Source organism: Haliaeetus leucocephalus, unplaced genomic scaffold (genome assembly GCF_000737465.1).
Source record: "Haliaeetus leucocephalus isolate CR32 unplaced genomic scaffold, Haliaeetus_leucocephalus-4.0 Scaffold173, whole genome shotgun sequence".
Lineage (NCBI taxonomy): Eukaryota > Metazoa > Chordata > Aves > Accipitriformes > Accipitridae > Haliaeetus > Haliaeetus leucocephalus.
The window spans coordinates 14,709,322-14,725,349 of record NW_010972609.1 but is presented as its reverse complement, the minus strand read 5'-3'; the positions used below and the strand labels follow the sequence as shown (position 1 = coordinate 14,725,349).

General features: G+C 42.9%; 1 protein-coding gene across 2 annotated transcripts in view; it reads right to left on the bottom strand.

The window, feature by feature from the left end:
- OSBPL5 (oxysterol binding protein-like 5) overlaps positions 1-15,658 on the bottom strand; it is a 64,683-nt gene extending 49,025 nt beyond the window's left edge. For both annotated transcript variants that reach the window (XM_010563873.1, XM_010563874.1), the window contains exons 1-3: positions 15,523-15,658; positions 9,304-9,382; positions 3,576-3,579 (exon numbers count right to left, since the gene is read on the bottom strand). In XM_010563873.1, coding sequence (XP_010562175.1) covers positions 3,576-3,579; positions 9,304-9,382; positions 15,523-15,658 — 219 coding nt within the window. The remainder of the gene's footprint in view (positions 1-3,575; positions 3,580-9,303; positions 9,383-15,522) is intronic.
- Positions 15,659-16,028: the final 370 nt, after the last annotated feature.

Below are 16,028 nucleotides of genomic sequence, written 5' to 3'. Positions count from 1 at the left end.
AGCAGAAAAAGCACAGATGTCCCCGAGATTCTAGGAAATCCTGCTCAGGTGTCTGCAGATCATCAGGATATAATGAATGCTTTTTGCCTAACTAATTAAAACAAGCTACAGTCACTTGCTGTCTAGACAATTACATCTTATATAAAGAATAAAATTTTGGCCCCTAAGCTCATGTGGCTTGAGGAAATTTACCTGAAGATGAATACAGAAAAGCTTCCAACAACCGCCACAAACCATGCAAACCTGAGCCCTAAACCTGCTGCTCATGGGGAACTGGCATTAACACAGACATAGGCACTTTCACTGCTCTACCAGCCACACCTGCCTCCTCCTCGGAGTCCCTCTGGGTCATGCTAAAAATAGAGTTAAACAACCACAAGACTTCAACCCTGGGACGTTAACACTGAGAGACATTGATTCTGTCTCTTCAGGAGAGCTGACTCGTAGCTCCGTGACCAAGGACACCGCACGCCCGCCCCCAGCCACTACTGCTATGCGTGTTACAAAGCCACAGCACCCAACAGTGGATGAAGGGATAATCTCCCCTTGCACCACCATAGCCTTTAGGAGCTCAATAAATACAGTGAAACGTGTCCAAAATCATTACAAACTGGTCTTTCACTTAGTCAAAGCAGCTGGATTAACAGCCTTGGAGGCTGCTGTGGTGGGCTCCTGAACCACTGTGCTGCTTCCTTCAGGCACTGCCTCCCCCATGTCTGAGCTCCATCCAGACATGCTGAATTTGCTAACCTTGCTTGTAAAGGGAAACATGGTCACAGGGATGGTGCACACTAAGGCAGGCTTAAGAATGGATGAGAAAGAAGCAGTAGCATAAGTCCCTCACTGCATACATAAGAATTTCTAGGCATGGGAAAATAAATATCTGTGCTCCCATGTCCCAAAAACTGTGATGTACCAGCTGTGTGACAGCACAGCTCCCCGAGATGGTTATAAAATGACCAAGCTTTATGAAGAGAGAGAAAATTTTATTAAAACCTAGCCATGGTTTTAATTAGGAGCCATGGACAAGCTTTCAGATGTGCCTGACCTGGGACTTCTGGTTTTGGAAACTTGACGCTGTTCCCCAGTTACTTTTTTAAGAAGGCAAACTGAGTGCTTCTCCCTGCCAACTTTGCTTCTTGTTGTGCTTATGAGGATGCATCATCACAGATCCCAAATAGCAGTTTGCTTGCAGGTGATTTCCAGGTCCACAGAGTGAAAAGCATTGCATTTCTGGGTTTAAAGTTCCTGCCTTTTCACAGGAAAGGTGGGATCTAAGGCCCCAGGACTGCATACCATAGGGCCCCATGCTCCTGATAGCAACGTACAGTTCCTCCAGGTTTAACCTGCTAAGTGACTTGAAGTAATATAATTTCATGCTTTTACATGAATCTGTCTTAATAGTTTTGATTGTACCTCGTGGAATATATAAGATTCAGTAAATCCGGGCCATTAGCTCTGAAGTTCCCTAAGATATAGTAGGACCTTACATTGCTAAGACACATCAAAGGCATTTAATGATGTCCTTCTATTGCCCTGCCTTTCTCAGCCTGACAGAAAACTAAGAGAAGCCATTTGTCATCACAGCAAATCTTTCAATGACACTGGGATAATGCTTGTGCAGGATATCAGAATCTGGCCCCCACTCTCTGCAGCAACCTGTGAACAATATTAACGAGAGATGAGACTTTGTACAATGGGAGGGTAGGGAATTGGTATCCTTTTTAAAATTAAAAAAACCCACTGGAATATTCTAATAAGAAAGCAATAGGTATGTTTTCCATATACTGGTTCTCATAATTATAAGGAGAGAAGACTGTTAATCTGCTAAAAACTTTTACCAGGGCATGCAACAGCACTTGCAGGGGTAAGAAACTGTTGTGCCTCTCTAGTTCTCTAACCAGATCTGTCCTTTCCAGGACTGAGTGATGACCTTGCCAGCTGACAACATGCTTTACTGTACTCAGAGACACGCTTTTTATCCCAGTTAAGTTTCTGTTCACTTTCATCTCAGTCATGAAGCTCTGGAGATCCACTGCTGATTGTTAGCAGTTATCACAATATCACACTTCTGCTAGGCTTAGTAAAAGAGCAGACAGAGTCCTCACAATGGTGCTATTCTGATCCAGTGTCTTTTTGGTGACTTCATTTCCAAGAAGAACCAAATCACTTCACAGAAAAACAGGCTGTGATGGACTGTGATGTGGAGGATGCCAGCCCATCAGCACACTGTGCCCTGGGTAACAGCAGGAGGAATATCCTGGTGTTTAGTGCAAGCAATCCTTGCTGCACAGGATGAACACAAAAAATGTGTAACGAGAGACAAAAAAGACAGAATTATTCCAAATCAGAAACATTTAAATAAACCCATTCTCAAGCTGCAGTCTGCACGTGAACAGCAGTGACAGCTTACAAGTTGCTCTTTTTTCTTCTTTGCATCCAAGTGAGAGAACGACAAAATCAGATGGGAATTTGAAGGCAGAACAAAAGTAGCTGGGGTCATAAGTTACGTTTCAGAAAAGCAAAAATAGTCATCACATGGGAGACATCCTTGCTCACATGTAATTTCTCCAGTACCTTTTCCACATATAATTGCTACAGATCTGTATTACTGCAGAAATAAAATAAATTAAACAGAAGTTCCTGAAGTAGTATAAACATGGAAAAGCTGGGTTTAACATTAGAAGTGAAGAGCTTCTTGTTACTGATGTGAATATTCACAGATATCTCAACCACATTTAAACAATTTTGTTTTCAGGTTACTATAAACAGTTCTTTTGAAAAACTTCTTTATTTTGTTGTGAATTAACAGCTCATCCAAAGCACAGTAGTCAGTGAAATGATTCTTACTGACAAACAAGCTTTGCATTAGGAAAGTTTACCCTTCAATTAATGTGCTGCTTTACAGCAAGTTGAATAATCTTCACCTAAACCTTTCTAGTTTGCAAAAAGAAAAAAAAAATCCCTCTTATTTCAACAAAGTTACAAAGACACAGCAACTCTGTTTATAACACTGAAACAGCACAATGATTAGCACAAATTGAAAAGCCTGTACAAATAAATAGCTGACATGACAGCAATATCTGGGGAAAATCATTGATGAAATTCAGCTATCCAAGCAACTCCACATATCAAGCTATACTACTGTTTAGTGGAATGCTTTGCTCCATTGCGTCAGACCTCATGGGATTTCTATTTGATCATTTAAATGTGCCTTCCATGGGAAGAACATTCTCCAAGTTAAGAATATTTAAAGAACATTTTAGGTGAGATGGGAAGTTGCACACTGAGAAAGATGCTGTTTCACGATTGATACAGTTGTAGTGCTAAGCAGAAATCTGAAGCAAAGCTTTGCTCTCCCCTCTAGCTATAGGCATAGCTTTTGTTCCTAGCCTGAATTTAAACAAATGAACAAAGTGAGCAATGAAAAACAACTGGACTTTCAGCTTAAAATATGCTTTGCTAAATTGTTTAATAAATAATTTCAATTTTAGCACCTCCATTTACCCTCACCTCCCCTATCAGAAACACTAGAGTAAGGAATTATGATCACCAGTGACTCAAGGTGACATGACAGGACTGCTATGGCTTACCCAAAGTTAACAACTTTGAAAATTCATTTCTGTAAGCCAACAGTTACTACTGTCTACATTCCCCTCTGTGAGGCACCTGGGAGTTTCAGGGCTTGTATGCACCTACACAAATTAGGGATGCTCCATGTTTCCTGCCTGAGTGCAAAATCCCACCCCTCTTCTATGTGATTTTCCCAGGATACTCCAGGCTGCATCTCTTCTCACTTGAAATCAGCTGCAAAGCCCTCTGTGGACAACAGTGATTACCCTAAAAAGCTGCACACGGAATTGAAGAAGCAGGGTGTACTGGAGCTGGGGCACAGGAACTGAGTGTAAGTCTTGATAGAGACAACCAGCTCCAAAATAATTCCATCCACAACACTGACAGCATAAAGTACAGTAATGAAAAGCCAGCAAGGGTCCAGTGAAGCATACCATCACCTGGAAGGGCCTATAAAACTGCGCTTAGCACACACAGGGGAACTTCTGCTCCTGAGCCTCTATGAGGTGATTCCTGCAACATCTGGATCTCTCTGACAACCGATTCCTCAGTTTGCTAGCTAAGGCAGAACAGAAGGAAAGGTACCCTTGTAGGTTGCCAGAGTTGTGAATGATCTTTTATGATATTCCCGAATGTAACCATGGCTTGAATTAAGTCAGAGGTTAAGAACATGATTCATGGATCTAGAAGGATGAGTCTGAGACAGCATCGGAGTTGTAGCTTATATCTCAAGTGACTGGTATGAGCTGTTTCAAACTACAGCTAAAATAAATTTCTAGCAGCCACTTAGATTCATATTTCAGATTACAAATCACACAACAAAGACTTGAACAATTCAACCATGTGGAAAAACTCATTCACGATGAAGAAAGCAATCTAAGCTTTGCCCTCTCATATGTCATATAACTATGCATGCAACAGCCACACTCCTACAATGTGATAATTTTAGAGTTCATTGTGGCATTAGTAGGGAACTGAAAAGAGTGAAGTACCACTGAGCGCCAGCTTCAAGATTTTTCTGACTATCCCTTAAAATACATTTCAATTCTTTGTGGTCTCTGCATGCATAAAGAGACCCCAGCTGCTCTCCAGCCAGTAGAATAAATAGGTAAGCATAGGAAGGGAAGAAAGGGAAAACGCAACACTGCGTACTGCAATAAAAGGTGCCTTAAAGGATGCTAACAGTGCCAAATGAGGCACAAAATGAGAGAAAGGCACCTCCTGTCACTGTCAGGCATGTGCTAACTGTGCTACCTGGCTGCAGAGACAAGCTTGAGGCTTAGAGACAGTTCTATGATACTTTCATCCCCCACTATAAGCACTGGTCCCAGAAAACAAGGCTAAAGGGCTCTAAGAAAGAGAGAAACTAACATGAGAAACAACCTGAAATAGATAAGCTTTTTTTTTTCCCCCTTGAAAAAGAAGATGAAAGAGACTCCACTTAAAAAATGAAACAGGAGAAAATATGCTGCAGGAAAGTTAGCAATGCAATATGTAGCTGAACCATGCCTTAAATTTAATAAAATTTGGGGTGAGAAGTCACAACTGAAATCAGAAATGTATATTGCTAAGAACTGCACAAACACACTGTGTTGCAGCACATGTTCCAGCATCAAATATTTTACTGTCTGTACAGATACAGATTGGGATGTGTTCACACCTCAGATATAGACTAGTAGTCCACCTATGAGCACAGGGTAGTGTGGTTGCAGTTAAACAGCTACACAGCTCACAAGTTCACAGATGTTTACAGGGGTTTTATGAGATATTCTGCTTGGTGTCTGCTAACCTGGGAAACCTGCAGCCTGCTCCATCATGCAGTGTGGATATGGCCTGAGTGAACAAAATGTAGAACTGTTTCCATCTCACTGATGAAGATGTGAAACAGAAATGCAGTTAATCTGCCTGGGGAAATGCAGGGACTCCAAGTCAGAGCTGGGAATTCAAGGCCCCCCAAGCCCCAGTCCAGGGATTGAATCACTCGACTAGCTTTCCTTTCCTTCTCATTACTGGGTGAAAAGAGTCAGTGTGGTGTGGTACATCAAAATAGTGCTGCTGAAGGAACACTGATTTCCAACAAGGTTTGTTATATCTACTGTGCCAAAAGAAGGGTAAGTATTCATGGCATGGATCTGTAACCTAGAACATTTACTTTTGAATCCATTAATTAAACCTGCACACCCTACAGTTTGGTTTCTAAAAATTGTTTCCCCCCTGCTATCAGGAGTCTAAACATGACCCAATTAGCACACACTCTTTCCTTTGGTTCAAGTAGGTGGAATCACTATTTATTTTTAAACTGAAATACTGTGACACATCCCTACTTACAGTTCTGGACACCTGACAGTGCAGTTTCATTTTATAGCCTTAGACCTGAGTGGACGTGAAAAATGAAATAATAAGCAAACTGACTACCAGTTTGCCTAAATTTTTAAGGTACAAGACATTTCACAATAGAGACTCCCTACTGCCACTGCAAAGCAAGACGGAAGAAAAGTTACGTGGCTGGAGAAGAACAAGGTAGTGTACAACACAGCAAGGCAAAGCAGAATGAAGTGAGAATGACAGGCGCTACAGCACAGGTCCAGTGAGGTAGAAAGTTGCTGAATCAAACATTATGTGTCTAAGCAGAACATTCAGGCAGGAAAGAAAAACCTAGCTCTGCCCCATTCAGTAGCCAAAGCAATTGCCTGCAACACTGAAAATGAGTAGGCAAGTTGAAGTTTGGTGTTTTGGGGTCCTCATATCTGCTTTTAGTCCACTGGTGTTTCAGAGCAAATTTGACTATTGTAAAAGCAAAGCTTGTGTCCAGGTTCAGACCCCCATTTGTTCTGAAGCACAAATCTGATGCAGTTGTTCAGTGCTGTGCATTTTCTCTTATCTCTCCTTAACAACTGCTCTTGACACCGTCAAGGAGAGACTCACCAACACCTCCCAGGTGCACACAAAGCATGGCAGAAATCTAGGTGGGCACCCAAATCTTCCAAGGGTGCTTCACCTTTCCAAAACACACCTGTAGGAGACTAAATAGCAAGGCAGGCCCTGAGGCTGGGAAAACACAGCTGAGGCATGCTCTCATCCAGATACCTCTCATAAATAACATTCCTACTCTTGCGTTCATCCTGCATCTCAGAAATCAAACTCCCTTTTGGACAGCATTTTAGTGCTCTGAGTTGTCCTGTCCAGAAAAAGTCCTTCTTCTTTATGTTCCCAAGTCATTGGGAATTTAACACTACTCCTTGTAAGGCGTGCAAAACATCTGATAAAGCCCTGGATGCAGTTACCTGGTTCTTGGGCTTCTCTGCTGCCAGGAGAAGTGGGAGGCTGGGTTTCCGTGAGGAACCTGCCTGAAAAAGCAAAACCAAGGTCGGTTTGCAGCTTGCCAGGTTCCAGCAATAGCAGAGGACATGTACACGAGCCCTTGTTGCATAGTCCTAAAGCTCCTCTCATCACCATCTCCTTGTGCTGACCTCTGCCAGGACATCCTGGCAGAACCACCTGCAAGCTCCAGGCAAGCACAACCAAATGTATTTGAAGATGCAGAGCCTATTTTCATGTATTTTAAAAAAATCACTTGTCTACAGCTGCTTCCTTCATGTTATATTTTCATTTCAGTTGGTGTCATTTATATTTTATAGCTTCATAGTTGAATAAATTTAGTTAAAAATTTATTAAGAGGCCTTGCTGCTATTTCTAGTTGCCCTCCAGAAACATGTTACGGAGCCACAGCCAAAAAAGCCCATACATGAATCTCAAAGCCAGATCTAATTTATAAGGTTGATTCCATCTCTACAGGAAATCAAACCCAGGCACTCAGGAACTGTAGATGTAGAGCCAGGTTTTGAACACCCAGATCCAGAGCCTTTAGATCCAGTTTCACCTCTCCATAACAGGCTAGATGGAAATGTTGTGTTCAGGAAACAGGTAAGGCCATGTTGGACCATGGTCACTCCTGAAAGGACTGTGGCTTGGGTAAGGCCACGCTGGAGCAAGTTTATCTCTGAAGGCATTGTGCCCCATGGATAAGGCCACGCTGGAACAGGGGCACCTCAAAGTGACTGTACCTGTGCATAAGTCTATGCTGCAGCAGGTACACCCCTGGAGAGGCTGTGGCTCATAGGTAAGGCTCCACATGGAGCAGGTATACCCCTAAGGGACTCCAGTCAGTGGTTAAGTCTAAGCTGGAGGAGGGGCAAGGGGAGGAGTTCATTGCAATGTTAAACCCAATGGTCTGGTCCAAAGGGACCAGGGGTGGAGACTGTAAAGGAAATACCTTTAAATTGTTGTAACCCAGGATTTGAGTTGCATGTTATGGGAATTACTATAGCAGGAGCCACCCGAATCAGTGGAGGACAAGTCTTACAAGAAGCAGTACAAGTGCAGCAGCAACCCAGCCTGAGCTGGCTTTGATGCACGGTAACTCCATGTAACACACCACCTCTCCTGTCCTGAGTGACCACCATAACAGATGGAGCCCAAAGTCATGGACAAAATGAACTCAATGGACATTTTGTGGATGTTTGTGGACATTTATGGACATTTTACCGGGGTGCTCCATAGACTAAGGGAATGATATCTGTGTATTATATCAAAGGATGGGAAGGGTGGTAGGGGTTAAGGACAATGTATTGGATAGTGTGGAACCTGAGCATGATGTAGATGGTATGGAATAAGGGGTGGAAAATATGCTGATTTTGGCAGGGGTACAATAAATTTTCTTCATAGTGGCTGGCATGGGGCTGTGCTTTGGATTTGTGCTGGAAACTGTGTTGATAACACAGGGATGTTTTCGTTATTGCTGAGCAGTGCTTAGAGAGTCAAGGCCTCTTCTGCTTCCCATACCATCCCACCAGCGAGCAGGCTGCAGGTGCACAAGAAGTTGGGAGGGGACACAGCTGGGACAGCTGACCTCAACTGACCAAAGGGATATCCCAGACCATAAGTCGTCATGCTCAGCATATAAAGCTGGGGGAAGAAGGAAGGGGCGGACGTTCGGAGCTATGGCATTTGTCTTCCCAAGTCACCGTTATGTGTGATGAAGCCCTGCTTTCCTAGAGATGGCTTACCACCTGCCTGCTGATGGGACGTGGTGACCAAATTCCTTGTTCTGCTTTGCTTGTGTGTGCAGCTTTTGCTTTACCTATTAAACTGTCTTTATCTCAACCCATGAGTTTTCTCACTTTGACTCTTCCGATTCTCTCCCCTGTCCCACCATGGGGGACTGAGTGAGCGGCTGTGTGGGGCTTAGTTGCTGGCTGGGGGTAAACCATGACAGTTGGTTAGTTTGCGTTCCTCTCCTGTTACACCAATCCCCAGAGCTCTCTCCCAGGATCTTGACTCACAGTTTCGGATGCTATGCACTACACTAAATATTACAGCTTTCTCTTCCAAAACAATTAAGGTTGCTGATCAGGAACAGCAGGAGACACCTCTGCTGACAAAATCAGCCTTTCAACCGTAATTATTTGTATCTAATTACACTGCCAAACAAGGCCCAAATTAACACGGTTCTTCTGCGGTAGGTGCTATCGTCAGAGGAAAGTGTGGGCTTCTCTGTCATCCCAACCATGCAAAAACACTCATTTTCTTTCTCTCAAAACATGCACACACAGTTCCTGCAGGAACAGAGGGAGAGGCTTTCTCAACGACTTTAAAAAAAAGAGAGTAAGAATGATTAATAACAGCCTGAGAAGAAATGAAAGCAAGACTAGGGATGGATCCCTATCTCACAGTACCTTACTAATGGAGTTTGGAGTCTGTGGTGTCTCATCCTTCAGTGCTGACGGGCTGTTTCCTTCCACGTCTTTTCCTGCAACAAATAAATGTGATTCAGAAACAGAGAAATCCTGTGCAAAACTATGGCTACTCATGGCCTTAGAAGGGCTACTGCAAACAGCAAGCAAGAGAAGCTGTCATGAGCAGGAGCAGGCACATCAGGATCAGAGAGAGGGATCTTGCAGAGCTTGAAATAGCCTGGATCCACATGCTTGGGCTATGCAACAATTATGGCTTAAAAGTTAGGTCTCAAAACACCATGGTAAACCAACATGATGGTTGCAAAGTCCAGCATATGAAGGCTGGAAAAAAACAGAAATAAGATTACTTATGCATCCTTAATCAGCTCCCTTCTGTGCCTGCATTATGATGCAGTCTTTAATTACATTACCACAGTCTGTTCTTTTCTTACATAGCCCATGCCTCATTCAATGCAAATAATAAATGGAATTCAGTTAATAAGCAGCTATTCAATACATTATCCTCCTTCGTGAGTATCTGGCAACTGTACACAGATGCACTTGATAGTACACTTTGTTTGACAAATAATAAGCATGATCATAAAACATTACAGGAGACAGAACACCATCTAGACATAATTAGTAAAACAAAATTTAAAAAAAACCTGCAGAAAATCAATGTCTTCTGACCAAATTATTTGTTAAAATAAGAAACATTTTCAATTAGCAAGTAGTATTTATTGTCACTATGGTATTTTACAATCATTGTAGACCTATATTTCCACTACCCAAATATACTAAACTTGCAATACATTATACACATTATATAGTAGTATGAGTGTGTATAGTCCTAGTCCAAGCAATAAAATGTAATGACAAATGCTGTTTTTTGCCAACTATAATCATGTCCTTACAGTAAAAGAAAGCATAGAGCTTCCATTAAAAAAAGCCAAAAAATAGCATCTGATGAGACTAGCTTTTAGCGCCAAGACAGTCATTGTTATCCAACTGCAATGTAGTTTTTTTCTCAAAATTGTTAGCAGTCGGAGCTTCAGAATACTGGACGCAGTAAAGAACCACTGAAACAGTGAAATATAATCCATTTGTAGCACACTGCAAACATGCGAACTGTTAAAAATGTTTCTAAACATTGTATGGGCCAGTCTTGGAAACACCACCAAATCTAAAACCAGCAAGGAAAATCCTGATTCTCCTGAAGTCAGCAGAAGTTGTCACAGATGTGTCAGAAAACATAACGTCCCCTGGAGTTTTCAGAGCAGCCATTTAAGAAGCCAAGCACCATTAGAAAAGCCAGCCACAGAAGCTTATTAAAAAATAAATATCCTCCTGGCCACGTTCCACACTTCCATTACAGGACGTGTGAGAGAACAAGCACATCCCATTATAACCAGAACTGCAACTATGCTACAGAGTTTTTCACTGGTAAAGAGACAGGACAAAAACCATGCCCTTTTTACAGGCATCAGCAGGCAGTTTATGGTATCAACTCTTAAATCTTAAGAGGTTTTGTGGGACAACTGTTCCTAGAAGGTGTTCAACTTTCCACATGGTGACTAAGGGTGGTGGGGGTTTCAGATGTGTTTCTCACCCCGTGGCATAGTGCTGCGCTGTGCCACGTGCATGCAGCCGTGCTGACACAGAAAGCAAACACTTCCAAGCCTGGGAGAAGAGGGACAGCACGTGCATTGCTCGTGTGGGGAACTGAAGCAGAGGAAGGACCTACGCAGTCACACAGGAAGGCAGTGCAACAACAGGGAACCTATATCTTAACCTAGTTTCTTAACTGCCACTCCTCCCCTTGAAACACTGAGCCCTAAATAACGCACGCGGAAACCTAATGTCCATGGGCAGGAGAAAATCCCGAGTGGCCGGATATTTGACAGTCCCCTTGTGCTACCAGGACAAGCGGGATGGCCATAAGCACTGCTGTGCATGGATTAGAACCTGTTACCTCCATACTTTTTATTTCTCTGATGGTGCTTTCCTCTCTATAGCCCCACTCTCCCCGACAGAGGCAGAGGAGGTTGGAATAACCTCACAAAGCCATGTAGCTGCTGCACTTGTTTCCCATTAAGAGTTTTTTCAGCGTACGTATGGGAAAATAACATATGGCCTAAAAGTTCAAGTAAAGTTAATGGGAATCAGCTGCTGCCTGCTTCGAGGGAATGGTGTCTATTAGCATAACGGAATTCACATCCATTCTTTATTATGCCTCATTTCTTAAAGAAAGCTTAACTCCAAGCTGGTATCCATACCAAAAACCTGGACATGAGAGATTTCTGCCTTCTCTCAGTAATACAGTTAACAGGGTTTGCACCTGAATAATGAGATTTTCACTGTTCCTGAGGTTCTGGACCATCCCGCTCACAGAGTATTATGAAAAATGGAAACATGCAACGGTTCACTCTTACCATTTCATTTACAAGGATTCATAAGATATGTTTATGGAGCAGCATATACTGGTTTCTTACGCCAAACTTGTTAAGCCTATTGGCACTTGTGAGGGAAAGGCTGTTTTTCAGAGGAGAGCTATCTTTGCTGCCTGTCTCAAGCAGACTTGCTGCAGCCATGTGGAAGGAGAGAGCCAGCCCTTGTTTGGAAAGCAAACTTCATTGCAATGATGTGCAAGTTTCTCAAAAACCTGCACGCATAGTTAAGTGCACAGAAAGCCCAAAAGCAAGAGTCCTACCAAGAGCACAACAGACATAGCCACCTCGAGAAAATAAATCGGAAACCAGCTACAGGTTGTTGGTGGTTAAAACATGAAAGACGCTAAATATTAACTGGCTATAGAAGCTGAAGTTCTTATCTCCCTGATCAAGAAAACATAATGCCCACAACAGAAATAGAGCTGAACCTCTTCTGACCTGAAGTGCTGGCTGCTAGCAGGGCATGCAAAGAAGGGTCCTCCACAAAGTAACCCAAAAGTTTTGCACCAAATAACGAAAAAGATTTGGGGAAGGGAATCAGCCGTGCTTATGCAAACAGCCTTCATCACACTGTGAAGAAAACTGCCAACACTCCAGTCTTGGCAGTTACAGAGTAGAATTACTGATACCTTCTTTTATCCCATTACTGTCATGCACAGGAAAAATAAATATTTAGTTCCTTTCCAGAACAGTAACTATTCCTTTTCTTTGGTTTTCTGCTGGGCATCAATCCTACAGATGCACTTGCCTTTACCCTTTATAAAGAACGATGCAACAAGTATGACTGATCAATGGTAACGGGAAGCACAAGTACTGGCTTATTGAGGAATTCCTGATTAGCTCCACATAGCATGAACTATTATTTTATAGGCTTTCTGATAAAGTATCTGGGTAACTACAAGAGGAAATACAGGCTCTGATGTGTGGCAAAACTATCACGAATAAAACCCGTTACTGCTGTAAATATCAGCCACGTGGCCCAATGTGTACACCAGACTGAAATTTAGCTCCATGTATCTATCACAGTAAAATTCCTGTATTCATGAAAGTGCACCTCCTAGGATGCAGATAAGCTAATCTAAATTTTTATTTAAAGACACTGTGTGATCTCGCAGCCTAGTCAAAAAGAGAGATTCTCTAAAAGTTCTTTTAGCTACTCCCCCAATAAATTTCCTACCCTCTGAAAGGGAAAATAGAGAAAGATTCTCTCTCCTTATTGCTAAGTGAAAGACAGACATGGGCAAGGAACATGAATTCATGTCCCTCTAGTTTGTGAAATTCCTATAAAAAGAAAATGTCTTCCTCAAATTTCTTTTAGTTACCAGAATCATTAGCATTTTTGTATGCAAGCAAGAGGCAAAAAGTCCAAAGTGTTATTTCAGATAGTGCCCTCTGCATTTCCCATATGGTTCCTTTCAAAAAAAATCCTCTCGCTGAACTGAATCTTCATAGCATAGCTTGCCTGAGGTGTAAAGTCTGTCACTCCCTTCTCACTGAATTATTTACTTGCACACCTTTGTCGTTGGAGGGCTAATCCTAGGTGTTGGTGCTGTGAGACCTGCAGCTCCAGCCACCTCGCTACCAATGAAATTCCTGGCAGGAAATCACTGGGCTTTGCTGCCTATGCTGCCACAGCACCCACCCAACACGATTGGTCCGGTGCCCTCATAAAGAAAGTCTGCTGGGGTCAGGCAGCAAAACACTGACCACTGGAAAAGCCTCGAGAACTGAAAGTTCATTTAAAACAATAGAGAAAAATGGGGACAGAGAAATACTGTGCATATGCAGTTTATGGATATAGACCTGTGGCTTCTCTGGTGATAGCAGCATCCTTCAGAGGGATGGGAGAAGGTGGGGGGGGAAGCACACAACGCTCAGAGGAAAACAAGGCAGAAGCAGCAGCAAAGGATTGAAAGGTGAGCCCACCACGGGAAATGGCAACTGAATGTGAAGAATGACAGTTAATTCTTACAGGAAGTGTGAGGAAAACAAAGAGACAAGGCAGCTCTGTGGGGACCAGGAAAGAAATGAAGTGAGTAAAAAAAAGTGTAAGGATAGACAAAAACCCAGACTCTTTGCAAGAAATCCCCTGGCTGAAGCAGTAACTTCTGTTTGTTTAAAAGAAATATTCTCTTACAAACTCTTTGGCCTATGCTCTCCCTTTGCAATACAGAGGGCTACCGCCCTCGCTGACGCCAGTGCTGGAGGTTACTTGGCAGACCTGTGCAGCGGAACAAAAGCTCCAGCGTGGCTCAAGGCACTTGTTCTGCTGAGCCCAGCAAAGGCTGTTCAGTCCAGCTGCCAGCAGGGATCAAGGAGAAACAAGCTGATGGGGAGGTTGAGGAAGAGACAAACTCTTCCAGTTACCTCCTCCATGCTGAAACCCTCAACTTTCCCTGGTTTCTGAAAGATTACAGCACTGAAATACCTCTGTGAGGAAGTCAGTCACTTTTTTAGCACTGAAAATGCTGGTAAAAACTGAAGAATGGGCAAACTCTAAGCTATGGCTCTCCATCTCCCTGAAGCAAGGGGAAGTGGCTACAGCCTGAAAAATTAGCCCTTCAGCTCCCAAGGATAGAAGAAGTGAAACTTACCACACATTTGTATGGACTGTACTTATGGGCAGCTAGCTGTTCAGAAGTCCCTACAGGTTTGAAATAGATGAGATTTTAGGTGTCCCATTTTAAATTGTTTTCAGTTTGATTACCAAAACATTTTTGAAGCGTCCAGTGACCTCAGTGACAGCCAGGATTAGTCAGCACTGCTGAAAGTAGGCTCCCCATTGCCTTGAAGCAGACACCCACAAATAGAAATACCTGTGAAATCGGAGGCCCTTGAAACCTTTGCACTTAAAGGCAATTAGCTCAGGAAAGCCAGACCTGGTTTTGCTCTACATCTGCAAAGCCCAGAGAGTCTGTGGGGTATTACATCTATATGAACACTGAAACCTTTTGACAGATGCTATGTTCTTTCTCTAGATATCAGTGTTTTGAGAGCTCACGAAGGTGCTGTGAGGTTTGATTATTTAGCACTGACATGGCAGCTGCAAATGACAGCTCTACAAACTTGTGACTGGTCCCTGAAGCACTTGTTTACAGACTGGAACGGAAGCATTGTTTGCAGACTGCAATCAAGGAAAGACATGAATGTTTATTGTGAACAACAAATTCTGAAACAATAAAATCAGATCTATTTCCTTCAAAAAGGGTGCTAGGAAATTCAAAGCAAAAAAGATATAAAGAGAATGCTTAAAGCCAGTCTGCCATTCACTGCAGCCTGTCAAGATTCCTGGTACTTGTAGTGCTTGTAGGTATTTACAGAACATTAACCACGGAAAGTCTGCTCTTGTAATATTTATCCTGGGCTCTAAATCTGAAGAGAGAAACCTGCCATTAAACGTCTGCAAATGGGGCCAGTAAATCTTAAACAAGTCCAATGCTTAAGGTGAAACACATCAAGTGCCGCAAAGTGGAAGTGCCCGAAAACATCAGTCATTTTTGAAATGTGAGGCCATGCAGTGTTCAAACCGTTATGAACCCCAACTCTGATGCTCTCTGTTCCCACTTAACACCATGGCAATGAAAGACAATAGCGTCATGAAAGCAGCACTCTCTGCGATCCAGTAATACCTGTGTTGCAACAGCTTGTCTCTCTCTTTCATATTAACTTGTTTCTCTTTGTTTCCTGACAGGAGGCTGAAGTATCTACTTGCAGTCAAGCACCTGAGACATTCTACTTTCTGCACTGACACACCAGAAACCAACCTGGGCTGAGCGGGTAGATGTCATTGTCGGCCCCAAAGAACAGATTGCGTGTCAGCTTGCGAGGATCGACCTTCTGAGGGGTGGACGACGCCGGACAGAGGGAGAACCTGCGACGAAGAAAGTTCTCCTCCTTCATGGCATGAGCTGTGGGGGTTTTCTGAAAAGGAAAGATAGAAATAACAGTTCATATCAAGACACAGGAAATCAAAGTTTCACACCCAGATGACTCTGCTGCTTCAAAGCCGCCTAATCCTATGTAGTGTGCCAGATCTTTTTATAGAGTGCCAGAAGGCTATGTAGAAAAAAAAAAGAAAGTGATATTAGTTTGAAGCTACAATTACTGATTTGCTGACACTCAGTATTTGCAAACTGCAGGGAAGCAGGACAATGCTCCTTGGTGAATCCAGGCAGTATAACACCCTCCTCCTACCTACAAGGATCTATCTACGATAATGGCTACTCACTGGGTCTATCCACTGCACAGCAGCTAAAATTCATTTGGTTTT